A 22,020-nucleotide genomic window follows, 5' to 3' on the forward strand; every position below is an offset into this window, starting at 1 on the left:
ACCTTCTCCAACCTATCTCCTGATTCTGCCTCCTCAACCCTCCTCTTCTCCCTTTCTGCATCCTTTGACTCTCTATGTCCCCTATCCTCCCGGCCGGCTCGGTCCTCCCCTCCTACTCCGTGGCTCGACGACTCATTGCGAGCTCACAGAACAGGGCTCCGGGCAGCCGAGCGGAAATGGAGGAAAACTTGCCTCCCTGCGGACCTGGCATCCTTTCACTCCCTCCTCTCTACATTTTCCTCTTCTGTCTCTACCACTCTAAATTCCAAGCATCTGCCTCTAACCCTAGGAAGCTCTTTGCCACCTTCTCCTCCCTCCTGAATCCTCCTCCCTCCTGAATCCTCCTCCCTCCCCCTCCTCCCTCTCTGCGGATGACTTCGTCAACCATTTTGAAAAGAAGGTCGACGACATCCGATCCTCGTTTGCTAAGTCAAACGACACTGCTGGTCCTGCTGACACTGCCCTACCCTGTGCTTTGACCTCTTTCTCCCCTCTCTCTCCAGATGAAATCTCGCGTCTTGTGACGGCCGGCCGCCCAACAACCTGCCCGCTTGACCCTATCCCCTCCTCTCTTCTCCAGACCATTTCCGGAGACCTTCTCCCTTACTTCACCTCGCTCATCCCTGACCGCTGGCTACGTCCCTTCCGTCTTCAAGAGAACGAGAGTTGCACCCCTTCTGAAAAAACCTACACTCGATCCCCTGATGTCAACAACTACAGACCCGTATCCCTTCTTTCTTATCTCTCCAAAACTCTTGAGCGTGCCGTCCTTGGCCAGCTCTCCTGCTATTTCTCTCAGAATGACCTTCTCGATCCAAATCAGTCAGGTTTCAAGACTGGTCATTCAACTGAGACTGCTCTTCTCTGTGTCACGGAGGCTCTCCGCACTGCTAAAGCTAACTCTCTCTCCTCTGCTCTCATCCTTCTAGACCAATCTGCTGCCTTTGATACTGTGAACCATCAGATCCTCCTCTCCACCCTCTCCGAGTTGGGCATCTCCGGCGCGGCCCACACTTGGATTGCGTCCTACCTGACAGGTCGCTCCTACCAGGTGGCGTGGCGAGAATCTGTCTCCGCACCACGTGCTCTCACCACTGGTGTCCCCCAGGGCTCTGTTCTAGGCCCTCTACTATTCTCGCTATACACCAAGTCACTTGGCTCTGTCATATCCTCACATGGTCTCTCCTACCATTGCTATGCAGACGACACACAATTAATCTTCTCCTTTCCCCCTTCTGATAAACAGGTGGCGAATCGCATCTCTGCATGTCTGGCAGACATATCAGTGTGGATGACGGATCACCACCTCAAGCTGAACCTCGGCAAGATGGAGCTGCTCTTCCTCCCGTGGAAGGACTGCCCGTTCCATGATCTCGCCATCACGGTTGACAACTCCCTTGTGTCCTCCTCCCAGCCCTGGACAACACCCTGTCGTTCTCCACTAACATCAAGGCGGTGACCCGATCCTGTAGGTTCATGCTTTACAACATTCGCAGAGTACGACCCTGCCTCACACAGGAAGCGGCGCAGGTCCTAATCCAGGCACTTGTCATCTCCCGTCTGGACTACTGCAACTCGCTGTTGGCTGGACTCCCTGCATGTGCCATTAAACCCCTACAACTCATCCAGAACGCCACAGCCCGTCTGGTGTTCAACCTTCCCAAGTTCTCTCACGTCACCCCGCTCCTCCGCTCTCTCCACTGGCTTCCAGTTGAAGCTCGCATCCGCTACAAGACCATGGTGCTTGCCTACGGAGCTGTGAGGGGAACGGCACCTCCGTACCTTCAGGCTCTGATCAGGCCCTACACCCAAACAAGGGCACTGCGTTCATCCACCTCTGGCCTGCTGGCCCCCCTACCTCTGAGGAAGCACAGCTCCCGCTCAGCCCAGTCAAAACTGTTCGTTGCTCTGGCACCCCTATGGTGGAACAAGCTCCCTCACGACGCCAGGACAGCGGAGTCAATCACCACCTTCCGGAGACACCTGAAACCCCACCTCTTTAAGGAATACCTAGGATAGGATAAAGTAATCCTTCTAAGCCCCCCCCCCCCCCAAAAAAAACAAATGATTTAGATGCACTATTGCAAAGTGGTTGTTCCACTGGATATCATAAGGTGAATGCACCAATTTGTAAGTCGCTCTGGATAAGAGCGTCTGCTAAATGACTTAAATGTAAATATGCATTGATAGGTCTTAGATTTTATAGACAGGGTATCTGTAAAAACACTTTGTGACAACTACGGATACAAAAAGGGGTTTTCAGAAATACATATGTTTGACAGATTTGTATTATTATAAAAATATAACATTATTATCAGAATCTTTAGTATTATTATGTTACAGGCGAGACCTACCCAGAAATGTCAACGTAGACAACTTACAAGAATGTGTTTACTAGGCAGTGATGAAAACGTTTTAAAGGAGCTCTAATTCAAACATGCAAAGATATATATTGGATACAATTATCCCGTTAAAACTGTTGTTACAGTATCACTTCTCATTGACGTACATTTCAAGGTTTCACAAAACAACTATCTCAATAATGTTTCGCTTTACTTAAATTGTATTATTTATCGTGTCTCATACCATGCTAATACACTACCAAGAAATGCAAACAGCTGTGGAATTAACCCATAACCGATGTGTCTTTTTGGGGATCAATAATTGATCAAGAATACCAATGGGCAGGATCTGATCCTCTTCCCTATTACGACATCATTTTTATTTATTTTATTTATTTCACCTTTATTTAACCAGGTAGGCAAGTTGAGAACAAGTTGTCATTTACATTTGTGACCTGGCCAAGATAAAGCAAAGCAGTTTGACACATACAACACAGAGTTACACATGGAGTAAAACAAACATACAGGCAATAATACAGTAGAAAAATAAGTCTATACACAATGTGAGCAAATGAGGTGAGATAAAAGAGGTAAAGGCAAAAAATATATAAAAAATAAAAAAGGCCATAGTGGCGAAGTAAATACTTTATAGCAAGTAAAACACTGGAATATAATGCACAGTCATATGCAAAACCATAGAACTCCGACAAGAAAACAATGAAAACCTTAACATGACTACATGCATTGTCATTATTTTAGTTACCATCCATCAATGGTTGAATTGGGTACTTTTTCTTTGTACATGCACGGAGCCTCCAAGTGGCTGGAGCCAAACAACAGGCAAAATTAAAAAGACCCAAATAAAAAGTATGTGAAAAGATGGGGTCAAATGTATTTTTGTAATGTTTTGTTACAACCAACAGGTCTACCTAACATTTGACATAACTAGTAAGCCGTACATCCTGAATGTATAGGGGCTCCCAAATATGGACCTGGGAACACACGGGAGGGCTGGGACCACAACCACCTTATAAGTAATTGAGCCGAGAACATAATTGCTATATTGTAATTAAAAACAAGGACCCATAACACAGGACCAAGGCAAAGCAGGACCCATATAGAATTAAAACAACAGTATTCTTAATGAGAAATATAATCTAATAAACAAATGTCTGCATAATGAAAGACATGAAAACTGTCTCCAACAATGTATTTAGATATGTATAAAACGTTGATATTGTCAGTAAGCTCACTGAGACTAACAATAGACAATCGTTATTGTGGGAGGTTTCGGGTTAAACTATATGGGAAGGATCATGGATGTTAGAGATTTGGTCACAGTGGGGATTTTGAAAGAGGGCGATTAGAACCCCAAAGTAATAGGGGTAAGAAAGATCATAAATGTAATTTCACATTCCTGTTTAGGGGGTTAATAACTTTAAGGAAACCACTATTCACACTATGTGGATTATAAACATGTACAGACATAGAGAACCATCACATCAAGATGTAACAGGGATGAATGGTTATTCAATGTACAACAGTAGGCTTCTGTAACATGCAATACGTGTTAAATATGTTTTACATACATCCATGAATGAACGGTTTCACAAACTCCCTTTAAAGGTTTTGAAAGCAAGTTGTTACAGGCCTCATTCAGCAGTCTAGAGATTAACCGAGAGACACCAAAAACAGCAATGTTTAGAGCAGCTTGGAGATTATTCCCCAAATGTAAGGGGCAAAGAGTTGATTTACCTAAATGTACAGACCAAAGGAATTTCCAGACTTAGCAAACCCTGACACTGGGCATGATAACTTTGACATCTAATGATTATTGTAGATGTTAACAACCAAGGGAGTTTACAGTAGGTCAAAGAGATGTATAAAGGCAAAGAGAGCAACAAAATTGACCTACATGACCTCAAAGCAAAGAGTCACTGACGTTTTTATATACAGTACTACACATATCCAGAAGACAGGTCCGTACTGTAGTACTACACTATTACACTGTTATGTACTACTAATGTACTAGTATCTAGGATGTTAAGGAATATCTATAGTGGGGGAACATGTGCATGATATAACACATTCCCACAGCATCTAAGGATGAATACACTGACATTGACATTGTATTTTGTTATGTGAAAGTAGCAAGTATGTGTAAAGAGTTTACAATTTTGTTTAAAAGTTCAGAATATGCCTCTTGGGAAAATTGAGATGGGGTACATATATTATGTATTTCAATTTCTTACTCTTTTTAATAATACTTGTGAGTTGTAGACACGTATAAACCAAAGGTTTCATTTGGGTTATAATAATGATTTACAAATGACAGACCCTGTCTTGTATTGACAAGCAGAACAAATCATTTGACATTCAAATATGTCATTTTAAATAGCTCAATTCAATCCAGCTGGGCCTTCTTAACACAGACAGTTGTTTCTGCTGTCGATGTTATGCCTTTGTACAGATCTAGGATCAGTTCTCCTCCACAATGCATATTCAGTACCGGTCAATTGTTTGGGCACACCTACAAATTCAATGTTTTTTTTATTTATTTTAACTATTGTCTACATTGTAGAATAATAGTGGAGACATCAAAACTATGAAATAACTCATATGGAATCATGTAGTAACCAAAAAAATAAAAAATAAAAGTGTTAAACAAATCAAAATATATTCGATATTTTATATTCTCCAAGTTTATCATTTTAAAAGGATAACCGTTTTGCAATTATGTTAGCACAGCTGAAAATTGTTGTTCTGATTAAAGAAGCAATAAAACTGGCCTTCTTTAGACTAGTGGAGTATCTGGAGCATCAGCATTTGTGGGTTCGGTTACAGGCTCAAAATGGCCAGAAACAAATAACTTTCTTCTGAAAATCGTTAGTCTATACTTTTTCTGAGAAATGAAGGCTATTCCATGCAAGAAATTGCCAAGAAACTGAAGATCTTGTACAACGCTGTGTACTACTCCCTTCACAGAACAGCGCAAACTGGCTCTAACCCGAATAGATGGAGGCCCCAGTGCACAACTGAGCAAGAGGACAAGTACATTAGTGTCTAATTTGAGAAACAGACACCTCACAAGTTTTCAACTGGCAGCTTTATCAAATAGTACCCACAAAACACCAGTCTCAATGTCAACAGTGAAGATGCGACTCCAGGATGTTGACCTTCTAGACAGAGTGGAGGCAATGTGATGGTCTGGGGGTGCTTTGGTGGTGGTAAAGTGGGAGATACAGGCTTGACAGATGGCGTCAAGCACTCCTCCAGCATCTTTTCATTTTTTCTGCATCTCATGAATGTTCTTCTTTGATCCGAACACCTCAAACTTAGATTCGTCTGTCCATAACACTTTTTTCCAATCTTCCTCAGCCCAGTGTCTGTGTTATTTTGCCCATCTTAATCTTTATTTTTTTATTTTTTTTTAACGGTCTGAGATATGGATTTTTCTTTGCAACTCTGTCTAGAAGGCCAACATCCTGGAGTCGCATCTTCACTGTTGACATTGAGACTGGTGTTTTGCGGGTACTATTTGATAACTACTATTATTTTGAGGGTACTATCCTGCCTATTGGTATTCTTGATCAATTATTGATCCCCAAAAAGACACATCGGTTATGGGTTAATTCCACAGCTGTTTGCATTTCTTGGTAGTGTATTAGCATGGTATGAGACATGATAAATAATACAATTTAAGTAAAGCGAAACATTATTGAGATAGTTGTTTTGTGAAACCTTGAAATGTACGTCAATGAGAAGTGATATTGTAACAACAGTTTTAACGGGGTAATTGTATCCAATATATATCTTTGCATGTTTGAATTAGAGCTCCTTTAAAATGTTTTCATCACTGCCTGGTAAACACATTCTTGTAAGTTGTCTACGTTGACATTTCTGGGTAGGTCTCGCCTGTAACATAATAATACTAAAGATTCTGATAATAATGTTATATTATTTTTATAATAATACAAATCTGTCAAACATATGTATTTCTGAAAACCCCTTTTTGTATCCGTAGTTGTCACAAAGTGTTTTTACAGATACCCTGTCTATAAAATCTAAGACCTATCAATGCATATGCCTCAGCACAGCCTCTTGGAAACACTCCCTAGAAGTCATAAACCTAGGAACAAAATGATAAAGGTACCATGCTCTGAGTGGACATTTAAGAGTACATGTACCCCTTATTGTTTTTCAAGATGTTCCAATGTTCGTAGATGACCCTCAGGGTCATATAACAACCCTGGGTGGCTGTAGAGTGGGCATAAGTTCAACAATCAGGAGTCAATGTCCTGTATTTTTTTATATATATATATATATATAAAAATGAGAGAGAGAGAATATATTACATAAAGTTATCACAGCTGCACACTATGTAACACATTATATTGATAATTGCCTAAAATTGTATGTCATTATCTTTCATAAATGTTGCAATACCGAATGTTGAAACGTTGTTAAATATTTGCTACTTGGTATACATTGAGTGAAAGGGTATACATTGAGAGAGAGAGAGAGAGAGAGTAATATTACACACTTAAATAATAGATCATCACACACACACACACACACCTGGCTTCATAGTTGTTCATAGTTTATTATCATAGTTTGTCGTAGTTTCAAATTGTTGTTTCTAATCACAGTTTGAACATAGTTGTCATAGTTTCTAATCATACTTTTTAATCATACTTTCTAGTCTGAGAGGTTTGATATAATAAGCGGGTCAGATAGACCCTAAGAGGGCAGAAGCTACTGTTTACAAACAGTATGAATAAAAAAAACTATGGTTCAATGGTTAAATAGCCTTCATTTAAAAAAACAAAACACATGTAAATGCCAAGAATAATACCTATCATTCTTAAATAATATTTTTCTATATACAAACATCACACTGAATATTCACCTCCCCTTCAAAAAAGTTCCATGAGGATGGATTCACAGATGATCTATTAGCTGCTCGGTATTCCGCGGTTCTGGGCTGTTGGCTGGTGTTTGGAGTTAGGGTAAGGCCGTTAGTACAAAACCGTAGAATAGCATCTCTTTCATCTGCTCCTCCGAAGTTGTTCAGAGTCCCTAATGCATCATGTACTCCTGTTTGTTGGCTGTCCGCTGTAATCACAAAAATAGATTTTAAAACAGGGTGCCCACTTTTTGTTTTTTAATGTATAAATATTATTATGGATTGTATTTTTGGACTTACGTCGAAAATAGTGTGATGGTGAAGGGCTACATAAAGGACCGGGCGCAGTTTGATTCTGAGAATCCCCGTCTAACGCTGTCGGTTCCCAAGCAATTATGCCCAGGTAGCCTCTGGGTATCATACAGACGTTAGATAATATTAACAGGTATTTATACCAAATATATTCACTAACTTATAATAATACGTGCATTTGACATATTACCTAAAAAAAATCATTGTCCCCCGTTTAACAAACCATATCACACCGGTTTTATATCCAAACAATTCCCTGAAAAAAATCGAACCTACATATCTAATATATTATTTTCACTAACTCACCTTCAGAAAGCTCCATTAGGACGGATTCATCGAGGATCTTTTAGCTGTTCTGGGCGGAAAACTCTTCTGGCTATTGGCCTGATGTTGTGCTTTAGCCTTTCGTACTCTAACGAGAGATATATTATGCAATGAGTTTACAGAGCTGGGGGTGCCGTTTTTTTCGGGCGATATCCTGTATGCATAAAAGGGTCATATAATGTACTCCCGAATGTCTAGAGACCCAAAAACCACAGGCAGGTGTCTCGACATATTCGGTCTGTCGATATTGCATTTATGCTTCATAGCACAGCTTTGGGGTGTCCGTTGTAAATTTATATCCCGGGGTGGGGGACCTTCAGTATATGCGCTGATTAGAAAATAACATATGTTTTAACCTGTTAGGGCTAGGGGGCAGTATTGACACAGCCGGATAAAAAACGTACCCGATTTAATCTGGTTACTACTCCTGCCCAGTAACTAGAATATGCATATAATTATTGGCTTTGGATAGAAAACACCCTAAAGTTTCTAAAACTGTTTGAATGGTGTCTGTGAGTAAAACAGAACTCATATGGCAGGCCAAAACCTGAGAAGATTCCATGCAGGAAGTGGCCTATCTGACAAATTGTTTTTCATCTTGGCTCTTTTTATTGAAGACTGAGGATCTTTGCAATAACGTGACACTTCCTACGGCTCCCATAGGCTCTCAGAGCCCGGGAAAAAGCTGAATAATATCGAGGCAGGCTCTGGCTAAAACACTTTATCGCTTTTGGCAAGTGGCCGATCAGAGTACTATGGGCTAAGGCGCGTGCCCGAGTCGACCGAATGCTTTATTTTCTTTCGTCTGTTTACCTAAACGCAGATTCCCGGTCGGAATATTATCGCTTTTTTTATGAGAAAAATGGCATAAAAATTGATTTTAAACAGCGGTTGACATGCTTCGAAGTACGGTAATGGAATATTTAGAATTTTTTTGTCACGAATTGCGCCATGCTCGTCACCCTTATTTACCCTTTCGGATAGTGTCTTGAACGCACAAACAAAACGCCGCTGTTTGGATATAACTATGGATTATTTTGAACCAAACCAACATTTGTTATTGAAGTAGAAGTCCTGGGAGTGCATTCTGACGAAGACAGCAAAGGTAATAACATTTTTCTTATAGTAAATCTGACTTTGATGAGTGCTAAACTTGCTGGGTGTCTAAATAGCTAGCCCTGTGATGCCGGGCTATCTACTGAGAATATTGCAAAATGTGCTTTCACTGAAAAGCTATTTTAAAATCGGACATATCGAGTGCATAGAGGAGTTCTGTATCTATAATTCTTAAAATAATTGTTATGCTTTTTGTGAGCGTTTATCGTGAGTAATTTAGTAAATTCACCGGCAGTGTTCGGTGGGAATGCTAGTCACATGCTAATGTAAAAAGCTGGTTTTTGATATAAATATGAACTTGATTGAACAAAACATGCATGTATTGTATAACATAATGTCCTAGGGTTGTCATCTGATGAAGATCATCAAAGGTTAGTGCTACATTTAGCTGTGGTTTGGGTTTATGTGACATTATATGCTAGCTTGAAAAATGGGTGTCTGATTATTTCTGGCTGGGTACTCTGCTGACATAATCTAATGTTTTGCTTTCGTTGTAAAGCCTTTTTGAAATCGGACAGTGTGGTTAGATTAACGAGAGTCTTATCTTTAAAATGGTGTAAAATAGTCATATGTTTGAAAAATTGAAGTTTTTGCATTTTTGAGGAATTTGAATAACGCGCCACGGGATTACACTGGCTGTTGAGTAGGTGGGACGCAAGCGTCCCTCCTAGCCCATAGAGGTTAACTGTTGTCTGACCTGTTGTTGTCTTAGCTAGCTCTCCCAATCAACACCTGTGATTGCTTTTTGCCTTGCTTTATGTCTCTCTGATGTGAATATGCCTTGTATACTGTTGTTTAGGGTAGTTATCATTGTTTTATTTTACTGCGGAGCCCCTAGTCCCACTCAACATGCCTCAGAGAACTCTTTTGTCCCACCTCCCACACATGCGGTGACCTCAGCTAGCATAACTGGTGCCTCCTCTCTTATCGTCACTCAATGCCTAGGTTTACCTCCACTGTACTCGCACCCTACTAAACCCTGTCTGTACCTTATGCCTTGAATCTATCCTACCACGCCCAGAAATCTGCTCCTTTTATTCTCTGTTCACAATGCACTAGACGACCAGTTCTGATAGCCGTTAGCCGTATCCTCATCCTACTCTGTTCCTCGGGTGATGTAGAGGTTAACCCAGGCCCTGTGTGTCCCCAGGCGCTCTCAATTGTTGACTTCTGTAACCGTAAAAGCCTTGGTTTCATGCATGTTAACATTAGAATCCTCCTCCCTAAATTTGTTTTACTCACTGCTTTAGCACACTCCGCCAACCATGATGTCCTTGCCGTGTCCGAATCCTGGCTTTGGAAGGCCAACAAAAAATCTGAAATTTCCATCCCCATCTACAACATTTTCCGTCAAGATAGAACTGCCAAAGGGGGATGCGTTGCAATCTACTGCAGAGATAGAACTTTGCAGGCTATCATACTTTCCAGGTCTATACCCAAACAGTTCGAGCTTATAATTTTAAAAATGAATCTCTCCAGAAATAAGTCTCTCACTGTCGTGCCTGTTACAGACCCCCCTCAGCTCCCAGCAGTGCCCTGGACACCATATGTGAATTGATTGCCCCCCCCATCTATCTTCAGAGTTTGTTCTGTTAGGTGATGTAAACTGGGATATGCTTAACCTCTCTAGGGGGTGTGGGACGCTACCGTGCCACATGGCCAACATCCAGTGAAATTGCAGAGCGCCAAATTCAAAAACAGAAATACTCATTATAAAAATTCATAAAACATACAAGTGTTATACATCGGTTTAAAGATTAACTACTTGTTAATCCAACCACGGTGTCAGATTTCAAAAAGGCTTTACGGCGAAAGCATACCATGCGACTATCTGAGAACAGCGCCCAGCAGACAAATCATTACAAACCGTTACCAGCCAAGTAGAGGAGTTACACAAGTCAGAAATAGCGATAAAATTAATCACTTACTTTTGATGATCTTCATATCGTTGCACTCACAAGACTCCCATTTACTCAATAAATGTTTGTTTTGTTCGATAAAGTCTCTCTTTATATCCAAAAACCTTTTGTTCACTCATTTTGTTCAGTAATCCACAGGCTCAAAGGCAATCACAACAGCCAGCCAAAAAATCAGATAAGTATCAGTAAAGTTCGTAGAAACATGTCAAACTATGTTTATAATCAATCCTCAGGTTGTTTTTAGCCTGAATAATAGATAACATTTCAACCGGACAATAACGTCTTCAATAGAAAAGGTAAACAAGAAAGGCGCACTCTGGGTCTCGCGCATGAAAAAATCTCTGGGACACTGAATGGCCCACACATTCAGAGTGGTCTTACACTCATTTTTCAGAATACAAGCCTGAAATAATTTCTAAAGACTGTTGATATCTAGTGGAAGCCATAGGAAGTGCAATTTGAGTCCTAAGTCAATGGAATCTGTATAGGCAGTCAATGGGAAAACTACAAAAATAAAAAAAATCCCACTTCCTGGATGGATTTTTCTCAGGTTTTCGTGTGTCATATCAGTTGTGTTATACTCACAATCATTATTTTAACAGTTTTGGAAACTTTAGAGTGTTTTCTATCCAAATCTACCATGTTTACTTTGGGCACGCTTTTCATCCGGAGGTGAAAATAGTGCCCCCTACCGTAGTGAGGTTAACACCCCGGCCGTCCTACAATCCAAGCTAGATGCCCTCAATCTCACACAAATTATCAAGGAAACCACCAAATTCAACCCCTAAATCTGTAAACATGGGCACCCTCATAGATATTATCCTGACCAACGTGCCCTCCAAATATACCTCTGCTGTTTTCAATCAGGATCTCAGCGATCACTGCCTCATTGCCTGCATCCGTTATGGGTCCGCGGTCAAACGACCACCCCACATTACTGTCAAACACTCCCTAAAACACTTCTGCAAGCAGGCCTTTCTAATCGACCTGGCCCAGGTCTCCTGGAAGGATATTGACCTCATCCCGTCAGTAAGGGATGCCTGGTTGTTATTTAATTGTAATTTCCTCACCACCTTATATAAGCATGCCCCTTAAAAAATGTAGAACTAAGAACAGATATTGCCCTTGGTTCACTCCCGACCTGACTACCCTCGACCAGCACAAAAACATCGAATAGTCTCCGCGATATGCAACTTTTCAGAGAAGTCAGGAACCAATACACACAGTCAGTTAGGAAAGCAACGGCTAGCTTTTTCAAACAGAAATTTGCATCCCGTAGCTCTAACTCCAAAAAGTTTTGGGACACTGTAAAGTCCATGGAGAATAAGAGCACCTCATCCCAGCTGCCCACTGCACTGAGGCTAGGAAACACTGGCACCACCGATAACTCCACGATAATCGAGAATTTCAACAAGCATTTCTCTACGGCTGGCCATGCTTTCCTCCTGGGTACCCCAACCCCGGCCAACAGCTCCGCAGCTACTTCGCCAAGCCTCCCCAGCTTCTCCTTCACCTAAATCCGGATAGCTGATGTTCTGAAAGAGTTGCAAAATCTGGACCCCTGCAAATCAGCTGGGCTAGACAATCTGGACCCTCTCTTTCTAAAATGATCCGCCGCCATTGTTGCAACCCATATTACTGGTCTGTTCAACCTCTCTTTCATATCATCCGAGATCCCTAAAGATTGGAACGCTTCCGCAGTCATCCCCCTCTTCAAAGGGGGTGACACTCCAGACCCAAACTGTTACAGACCTATATCCATCCTGCCCTGCCTTTCTAAAGTCTTCGAAAGCCAAGTTTACTAACAGATCACTGACCATTTCGAATCCCACCGTACCTTCTCCGCTGTGCAATCCGGTTTCCAAGCTGGTCACGGGTGCACCTCAGCCACGCTCAAGGTACTAAATGATATCATAACCGCCATCGATAGACAGTACTGTGCAGCCGTCTTCATCGACCTGGCCAAGGCTTTCGAACTCTGTCAATCACCGTATTCTTATCGGCAGACTCAACAGCCGATCAATCAACAACCGATCGCTGCCCACACCCGCGCGACTAGCATCACTACTCTGGACGGTTCTGGCTTAGAATATGTGGACAACTATAAATGCATAGGAGTCTGGTTTGACAATAAACTGTCCTTCCAGACTAATATTAAGCATTTCCAATCCAAAATTAAATCTAGAACCGGCTTCCTATTTCGCAACAAAACCTCCTTCACTCACGCTGCCAAACATACCCTCGTAAAACTGACTATCCTACCGATCCTTAACTTCGGCGATGTCATTTACAAAATAGCCTCCAACACTCTACTCAGCAAACTGGATGCAGTCTATCACAGTTCCATCCGTTTTGTCACTAAAGCCCCATATACCACCCACCACTGCGACCTGTATGCTCTTGTCGGCTGGCCCTCGCTACATATTCATCGCCAAACCCACTGGCTCCAGGTCATCTATAAGTCTTTGCTAGGTAAAGCTCCGCCTTAACTCAGCTCACTGGTCACCATAGCAACACCCACCCATAGCACGCGCTCCAGGAGGTATATCTCACTGGTCATCCCCAAAGCCAACACCTCCTTTGGCCGCCTTTCCTTCCAGTTCTCTGCTGCCAATGACTGGAACGAATTGCAAAAATCGCTAAAGTTGGAGACATATATCTCCCTCACTAACTTTAAGCATCAGCTATCTGAGCAGCTTACCGATCGCTGCAGCTGTACACAGCCCATCTGTAAATAGCCCATCCAACTGCCTACCTCATCCCCATGTTTTTATTAACTTTTTTTGCTCTTTTCCACAACAGTATTTCTACTTGCACATCATCATCTGCACATCTATCTCCAGTGTTAATTTGTTAAATTGTAATTACTTCGCTACTGTGGCCTATTTATTGCCCTTCCTCCGTACTCCATTTGCACACACTGTATATAGATTTTTCTATTGTGTTATTGATTGTACTTTTGTTTATCCCACTGCTTTGCTTTATCTTGGCCAGGTTTCAGTTGTTTTCAAATAGCCTACCTGGTTAAATAAAAGTGAAAACATTAATTTTTTTTTAAATCGTAGCTTTATTGACAACACTCAAATGGATACTGTCATTAACCTCTATGGGCTAGGTTGGACGCTTGCGTCCCACCTACTCAACAGCCAGTGTAATCCCGTGGCGCGATATTCAAATACCTTAGAAATGCTATTACTTCAATTTCTCAAACATATGACTGTTTTACACCATTTTAAAGACAAGACTCTCGTTAATTTAACCACACTTTCCGATTTCAAAAAGGCTTTACAACGAAAACAAAACATTAGATTATGTCAGCAGAGTACCCAGCCAGAAATAATCAGACACCCATTTTTCAAGCTAGCATATAATGTCACATAAACCCAAACCACAGCTAAATGCAGCACTAACCTTTGATGATCTTCATCAGATGACAATCGTAGGACATTATGTTATACAATACATGCATGTTTTGTTCAATCAAGTTCATATTTATATCAAAAACCAGCTTTTTACATTAGCATGTGACTAGCATGTGACTAGCATTCCCACCGAACACTTCCGGTGAATTGGCTAAATTACTCACGATAAACGTTCACAAAAAACATAATTATTTTAAGAATTATAGATACAGAACTCCTTTATGCACTCGCTATGTCCGATTTTTAAAATAGCTTTTCAGTGATAGCACATTTTGCAATATTCTGAGTAGATAGCCCGGCCATCACAGGCTAGCTATTTTGACACCCACCAAGTGTGGTATTCACCAAACTCCGATTTACTATTAGAAAAGTTTCATTACCTTTGCTGTTCTTCGTCAGAATGCACTCCCAGGACTGCTACTTCAATAACAAATGTTGGTTTGGTTCAAAATAATCCATAGTTATATCCAAATAGCGCCGTTTTGTTCGTGCGTTCAATACACTATCTGAAGTGTAAAGAAGGGTGACTCGCCCGACGCGTTTCGTGACAAAACATTTCAAAATGTTCTATTACCGTACTTCGAAGCATGTCAAACGCTGTTTAAAATCAATTTTTATGCGATTTTTCTCGTAAAAAAGCGATAATATTCTGACCGGGAGTCGTTGTTTTCGTTCAAAGAGAGAGAAAGTAAACATGGTGTCGGCTCGTGCACGCGCCTCCAGTCTCATTGTCCTCAGATCGACCACTATCCAAATGCGCTAATGTTTTTCAGCCATGGCCTGCAAAGCCACCATTCATCGTTCTGGCGCCTTCTGAGAGCCTATGGGAGCGTTAGAAAATGTCACGTTATGCCAGAGATCCCCTGTTTTGGTTAGAGATGATCAAGAAGGCCAAGAAATAGTCAGAGAGAGCGCTTCCTGTTTGGAATCTTCTCAGGTTTTGGCCTGCCAAATGAGTTCTGTTATACTCACAGACACCATTCAAAAAGTTTTAGAAACTTTAGGGTGTTTTCTATCCAAATCAAACAATTATATGCATATTCTAGTTACTGGGCAGGAGTAGTAACCAGATTAAATCGGGTACGTTTTTTATCCGGCCGTGCAAATACTGCCCCCTATCCCCAACAGGTTAACGCAGTTCTTCAATAATTACACATAATACTTGAGTTACAGTCACATGTTCAGCTATCATCAGCTGATCCAGGAAATCATTTTCTGAATGACAGTCACATGACAAACATCACGACATGCAACAACAACCAAAGTGCTTCTTCATTCATTACTCTGGTAAAGACAGTTATGCCGTGCTCCATGTTGGATCCAACATCCCTAACAAATGTATGTTTATAATGTGTTATTGTCTGGTTGATTTACTGTAGGGTCTCGTTAGTCTGTTTGGACACAGAGATACTTAGCTCATAATGTGTAGAGAACTGTTCCTTGATGGATAGGCTATTGTACAACACACAGAGCTATTTTCCTATATTTGTTGTTAGGTGAAGTTATGGGTCCTACAGTAGGTCTATGTTGTTGTTAGGTGAAGTTATGGGCCAATTTGGCAAACAGTGTACAAACCGTCATTGTCAGGCTGATGAAAAAGCCAAAGAGCATTTTACTGGTTGAAGTGTTTTTTTAATTACAAAGCAGTTGATTTGGGACAATAACACAAACATTATATTAAGCAGGACATTCAAACGAGCCTTACAATTATAATCCAAAGTAGTGTGAAATGCACTCATAAGCAACCTGGAAATGGAGGTTACTCCCCTGAGCAAAAATCTTTTCTCACCAGCAAACACAGAAAGGGGCTACAATCTTAGATGTTACTACTAATGTAAAAACAAGACAAAATATGACAAAATATATTGTTGCTCATTTTAAGACAAATGTCAAATAATCATTACATTCATTACAGACGTCAATTGTTGTTCAACATCATGGCTACGCTGTTGGCATCACCTTTTACAGTGGATTTCTGCTGTTGTGGGCCTTTAAACTGTTGGGGCTAGGGGGCAGTATTTTCACGGCCGGATAAAAAACGTACCCGATTTAATCTGGTTACTACCCCTGCCCAGAAACTAGAATATGCATATAATTAGTAGATTTGGATAGAAAACACTCTAAAGTTTCTAAAACTGTTTGAATGGTGTCTGTGAGTATAATAGAACTCATATGGCAGGCCAAAACCTGAGAAGATTCCATGCAGGAAGTGCCCTGTCTGACAATTTATTGTCCTTCTGTTGCATCTCTATCGAAAATACAGCATCTGTGCTGTAACGTGACATTTTCTAAGGCTTCCATTGGCTCTCTAAAGCCGCCAGAAAGTGGAATGGGGTGTCTGCTGTCTCTGGGCAAAGTACAGCAGCTCTGTTTGTGAGTGGTCAGCCTGGGGACAGTGAGACTGAGATGTGCGTTCACGAGACTTCTCAATTTTTTTTCTTTCAGCCTTTGAATGAATACAACGTTGCCCGGTTGGAATATTATCGCTATTTTACGAGAAAAATAGCATAAAAATTGATTTTAAACAGCGTTTGACATGCTTCTAAGTACGGTAATGGAATATTTTTAAATTCTTTGTCACAAAATGCGCTTGCATTTTTGAGGTATTTGTATTTCGCGCCACACGATTCCACTGGCTGTTGACTAGGGTGGGACGTAGAAGTTAACCATCTGTATGACTTTGTCATTCACACAGGAGAAAGACTTGACTATCGTGGATCCTCTGGGGAGCCTCAACAACCTCATGATGCTGACAAGGCAGAGAAGAGTCTCTCCAGATCAGAACTCCTCAAGAAACACCAGCAGAGACCCACAGGGAAGATAATTCACCGCTCTGACTGTGGGAAGAGCTTCACCTCATCAGCAGGCACTAAAATTAATCAGAGAAGCCACACAGTAGAGAAACCTTATTGCTGTACTCAATGTGGGAAGAGTTTTGATACTTCTAGCCATCTTATTGTACACCAAAGAACACACACAGGAGAGAAACCTTATAGCTGTGATCAATGTGGGAAGAGTTTTACTCAGCTAAGCCACCTGATATCACACCAGAGAATACACACAGGAGAGAAACCTTATAGCTGTGATCAATGTGGGAAGAGTTTTACTCACCAAAGCAGCCTGATATCACACAAGAGAATACACACAGGAGAGAAACCTTATAGCTGTGATCAATGTGGGAAGAGTTTTACAAAGTCGAACAATCTGACTCTTCACCAGAGAACACACACAGGAGAGAAACCTTATAGCTGTGATCAATGTGGGAAGAGTTTAACTCATTCAACCAGCCTGATATTACACCAGAGAACACACACAGGAGAGAAACCTTTTATCTGTGATCAATGTGGGAAGAGTTTTACTCAGCTCAGCAGCCTGACATCACACCAGAGAACACACACAGGAGAGAAACCATATAGCTGTGATGAATGTGGGAAGAGTTTTACTAGGTCGAGCAGTGTGACTCTTCACCAGAGAACACACACAGGAGAGAAACCCTATAGCTGTACTCAATGTGGGAAGTTTTTTTTTACATCTAGCCATCTGAAGATACATCAGAGAATACACACAGGAGAGAAACCCTATAGCTGTACTCAATGTGGGAAGTTTTTTTTTACATCTAGCCATCTGAAGATACACCAGAGAAGACACAGAGGAGAGAAACCCTATAGCTGTACTCAATGTGGGAAGAGTTTTGTACAATCTGGTGAACTGAAGAAGCACCAGAGAACACACACAGGAGAGAAACCTCATGGCTGTGACCAGACATAATCTGATAAAAGATCTCTGATCAAATATCAGAAAATACATGAAGGAGTTGTTTCATGATATCAATGAATTAATGTCACAATGTAGAATGTTTTAACATTGTAGAAGGATTATTTTAATGATGTCACAATGTAGAACCCTAAACTTTTGTCCCCTGTTCTATTGATATCAACATGATATGGATATTAGCCTCAGGGAAAAATTGATGAATGATGACAAATAAGTGTTGCTTCCTTTGTTTAGCGTCCCCTACATTTAAATTCATCACTCCCAAATATAGCTGACTGTCTTCTGCAGGTCTGTCAAAACTGTCATGTTTTAATATTCCATCATCATTAAGTTAATTATTGCCAAATCAAAATTAACAAAGGGGTGTACATTTGGTTTTGATATTTCGTATTTACAATTCATGTAACATTTAGTGATCATAATTATTCATGCAACCAACTGACAATTTTCAGGTATAATTATATTGACATTGTTGCCCTTCTTTTAGAATATCAGGGTTCATTCTCAGATGTGCCAACCCAAATGTACTAGAGCATGACATTGGGGACTGGGCCCCGATCCAACAACATGCCTATCTAGTGAACCCTGAAAAGAGAGAGAAGCTCCGCAGTGAGGTGGAAAGTTACTACAGATATTGCAGGAGTTTCCTCTTGAAATCAGACATGTCCGTGGTAAGGACAACTTGGTTGCTGATTGTCTCAAGTATGGGCAATCGAAAATATGCGTTTTGCGTTTAGGCAGTGCCTTACCATGGATCACAATTTATTTTGACTGCATGTTTTTCTGTATTGGAGATGTGTTTTGTTTGGGCTCGTACCAAGGGGACGAGAGTTCTAGAAACTAGTGAGTTTTTCAAAAATTAAGATTGTAGAAAAATATATTTAGAAATGTGTTTTTTCCTGTTTTTACTTGTTGACAGCCAGTAGACACCATGTTTATATTGTAGTTGATTATGTCAAATGGAAGCTGTTTTCTGTTGGTGGTGAGCAAACTTGTCCAACAAAAATATAGGATATATTTGTTGTTTTCAGGGGGACAGTGTTACAGTCTTTGTATTTTCCATTTATGTTTCGAGGTTGGACTTTAGCACGTTTAGCTCGTTAGCACGTCTAGCTCCGTTAGCACGTCTAGCTCCGTTAGCACGTCTAGCTCCGTTAGCACGTCTAGCTCGTTAGCACGTAGGACGCACTGATTGGTGTCACCTCGTTAGTCAGTATGTGTTACACCTGTGCTGGCTTGTCCATCTCGTTAGTGGGAAGGTGTTTCACCTGAGCTGGTCCAGGTTCTATTTAAGAGTGTCTGGCCCAGTGCTCCAGTTGTCTTGATACATGTGGAGAGTCAACACCTTTAGTTGCTCCACCTTTTTGGTTTGCTTCCTGTCTAAGTTTGGTGTGGGTTTTTCTTTTGTTTGCCTCTTCTTGGGCAGATTTAGAGGGTCTCATGGTGGGTGTCTTTTAGGTCCCAGTTATTGTTACTAGTCAACTTTCAGTGGACACCCCCATAGTGACTTTCAGAGCCCCTCCTAAAATCCCACCTGTTTAGTTGTGGTTGTTGTCAGTGACGTTTTGTTAGTTCCCTCTTCTATTTTAGGGACATTTTAGATTTTTCCCTGCTGGGGAAAGTAACAACAATGTGGTAAAACAAGCTGATATTTTGGGTTGTTGCATCCAATTAATCAATTTCCTTTTAATGAGCACTTCATCCTTTTATGTGTACTAAGTATTTCTTTATTTTAATTGTTTTTTCCTGTGAAGCATTGCATCATGTCTGAAATGTGCTGGATAAATAAAGCTTAATTTGATTTGAACATATTGCAAACAAATGAACCCAATGACTGACCAATCAACAGACTTGCTAAACCAATGAACAAATCTGTGTAAAAGCAACACATTTCTTGGTCCATCTTAATATGAAAAACTATCACTTTTCCAGCCTGCTGAAGGCGTGGTGGAGTGGTAAACACCACCCTCGGCTCTACCAGGGGTTTGAGGTGGTCTCCCACAGCTCTGCTTATGTCATGTTCTGTGGCCTTGCCGTTCCATTTCTTGACTGCCCCTGCAACACAGAAATAAACACATTTAGTCAAATTATATAAAACATTCAAAGTAATGAATATGGAGCATCTATGGCCTCAGTTACACCTGGCACCTAAATGTGACTTCTGTCATCTGATCACTCCAAGCTGCATTAGGTCTGGATGCACAAAAGTCACAATGTGCTGCATTAGGTTTAGATCTACCAGGATGGGCATTGTGTTCAGAATTTGAGTCAGGCCACCGAATATACATAAGCAATGTAAAGAGATGGGGTGAATGAGTGGGAAAAAGTACATTATACACAAATGACCTTCATAATATCAAAGAACAAATGTGTGTGTCTGAGGGGAAAATAACTTTCATACAGCCAAAAGGGGTGAGAAATTACACCAATATCAGTGGACAATTTGCACTAATGTAAATAAACATGGATGATGGAACATATTCCCTTTTGCTGACGTGATGAACCACTAAGGGGACATAAATATTTACCATCTAAACCATGTGTGACCTCTCACCTCTCTGGCTGTAGAAGTGTTCTTCCTAACCAGTCCCTCAACAGCTCTCTGACTGAGCTCCACCCTCACTGGGTCCTCAGAGGAGAGGAAGGCTGAGGAGGGATGGAAGGATGAATGGATCAGTCAGTCAATAAAGTGTAGAGCTGCTGTCTATGCTGTCTGACAAAATCACTATTTTAGTAGTTCATTAAAGTATATAAGGCTTTATATGACTGCTGAATACCAACTATCAATCACTTAGATCATGTATTTTCAGGTAGAGATGGGACGTCTCTAGGCCATTTTAGTTGACATTTAAAAGGGTTAAGGTTAGGGGTTAAGGTTTAGGGTAGGGATGTCCCAAGGATCCCTGATTGCATTGACCATCGTGCATTCTTCTGTCTCTTAAATAGCAGGTGTAAAAGAAACACAGACAAGACAAGTAGGCACGCAATGGATTATGGTCTATGATAGTTTGACTATATAAGGCTTCTGAACTCCTTGTGTCATCGAGCTCTCGGCCTTCCACCTCAGAGTGTAGGGCTGACCAGCTACATTATTGCAATTCTTATCAAATAATGGTTGATTGTTTGAAGAAAAGTCTCTCCTTATTGGTTACAATTTTTACCAGAATGTGCAGTAACAATGATAGACCAGACTCATAGTACAGAATGAATGACTGACTGCCCAGTTCAACGTCAGTTCACCGTCTCACCTCATACTGTATTGGAGCAGCAGCAGCTGACTGCCCAGTTCAACGTCAGTTCACCGTCTCACCTCATACATCAGTTCACCGTCTCACCTCATACTGTATTGGAGCAGCAGCAGCTGACTGCCCAGTTCACCGTCTCACCTCATACTGTATTGGAGCAGCAGCAGCTGACTGCCCAGTTCAACATCAGTTCACCGTCTCACCTCATACTGTATTGGAGCAGCAGCAGCTGGCTGCCCAGTTCAACATCAGTTCACCGTCTCACCTCATACTGTATTGGAGCAGCAGCAGCTGACTGCCCAGTTCACCGTCTCACCTCATACTGTATTGGAGCAGCAGCAGCTGACTGCCCGGTTCAACATCAGTTCACCGTCTCACCTCATACTGTATTGGAGCAGCAGCAGCTGACTGCCCAGTTCAACATCAGTTCACCGTCTCACCTCATACTGTATTGGAGCAGCTGACTGCCCAGTTCAACATCAGTTCACCTTCTCACCTCATACTGTATTGGAGCAGCAGCAGCTGACTTGATCATTGATACTAATCATCATGTTTGAATCTGAGAGTAAATAGAGCCGACTACACTCTAAAAATGAAGGGTTCAACTGGAGTTGTTCTCAGATCCCCTAAGAACCGTAGGGTTCTTGGTCAATGAAAAAC

The 22,020-nt window shown here is 41.3% G+C and overlaps 1 protein-coding gene and 1 long non-coding RNA gene across 2 annotated transcripts; one reads left to right on the top strand and one right to left on the bottom strand.

Moving 5' to 3' along the window:
* Window positions 1-6,925: 6,925 nt before the first annotated feature.
* LOC106578602 (uncharacterized) lies at window positions 6,926-7,924 on the bottom strand. Its single transcript, XR_001322486.2, has 3 exons — window positions 7,867-7,924; window positions 7,549-7,658; window positions 6,926-7,457 (listed from the first exon to the last, which is right to left on the bottom strand). It is a non-coding gene; the product is annotated as an uncharacterized lncRNA (long non-coding RNA).
* Window positions 7,925-8,074: 150 nt separating this feature from the next.
* On the top strand, window positions 8,075-20,711 carry LOC106578598 (zinc finger protein 239-like; the record flags this gene model as incomplete). The annotated part of the gene is made up of 3 exons (XM_045713464.1): window positions 8,075-8,120; window positions 17,016-18,034; window positions 20,703-20,711. Coding segments are annotated over exons 1-3 (1,074 nt in total), but the record flags the coding sequence as incomplete, so codon positions are not given.
* Window positions 20,712-22,020: the final 1,309 nt, after the last annotated feature.

This window comes from Salmo salar, chromosome ssa02, assembly GCF_905237065.1.
Source record: "Salmo salar chromosome ssa02, Ssal_v3.1, whole genome shotgun sequence".
Classification (NCBI taxonomy): domain Eukaryota; kingdom Metazoa; phylum Chordata; class Actinopteri; order Salmoniformes; family Salmonidae; genus Salmo; species Salmo salar.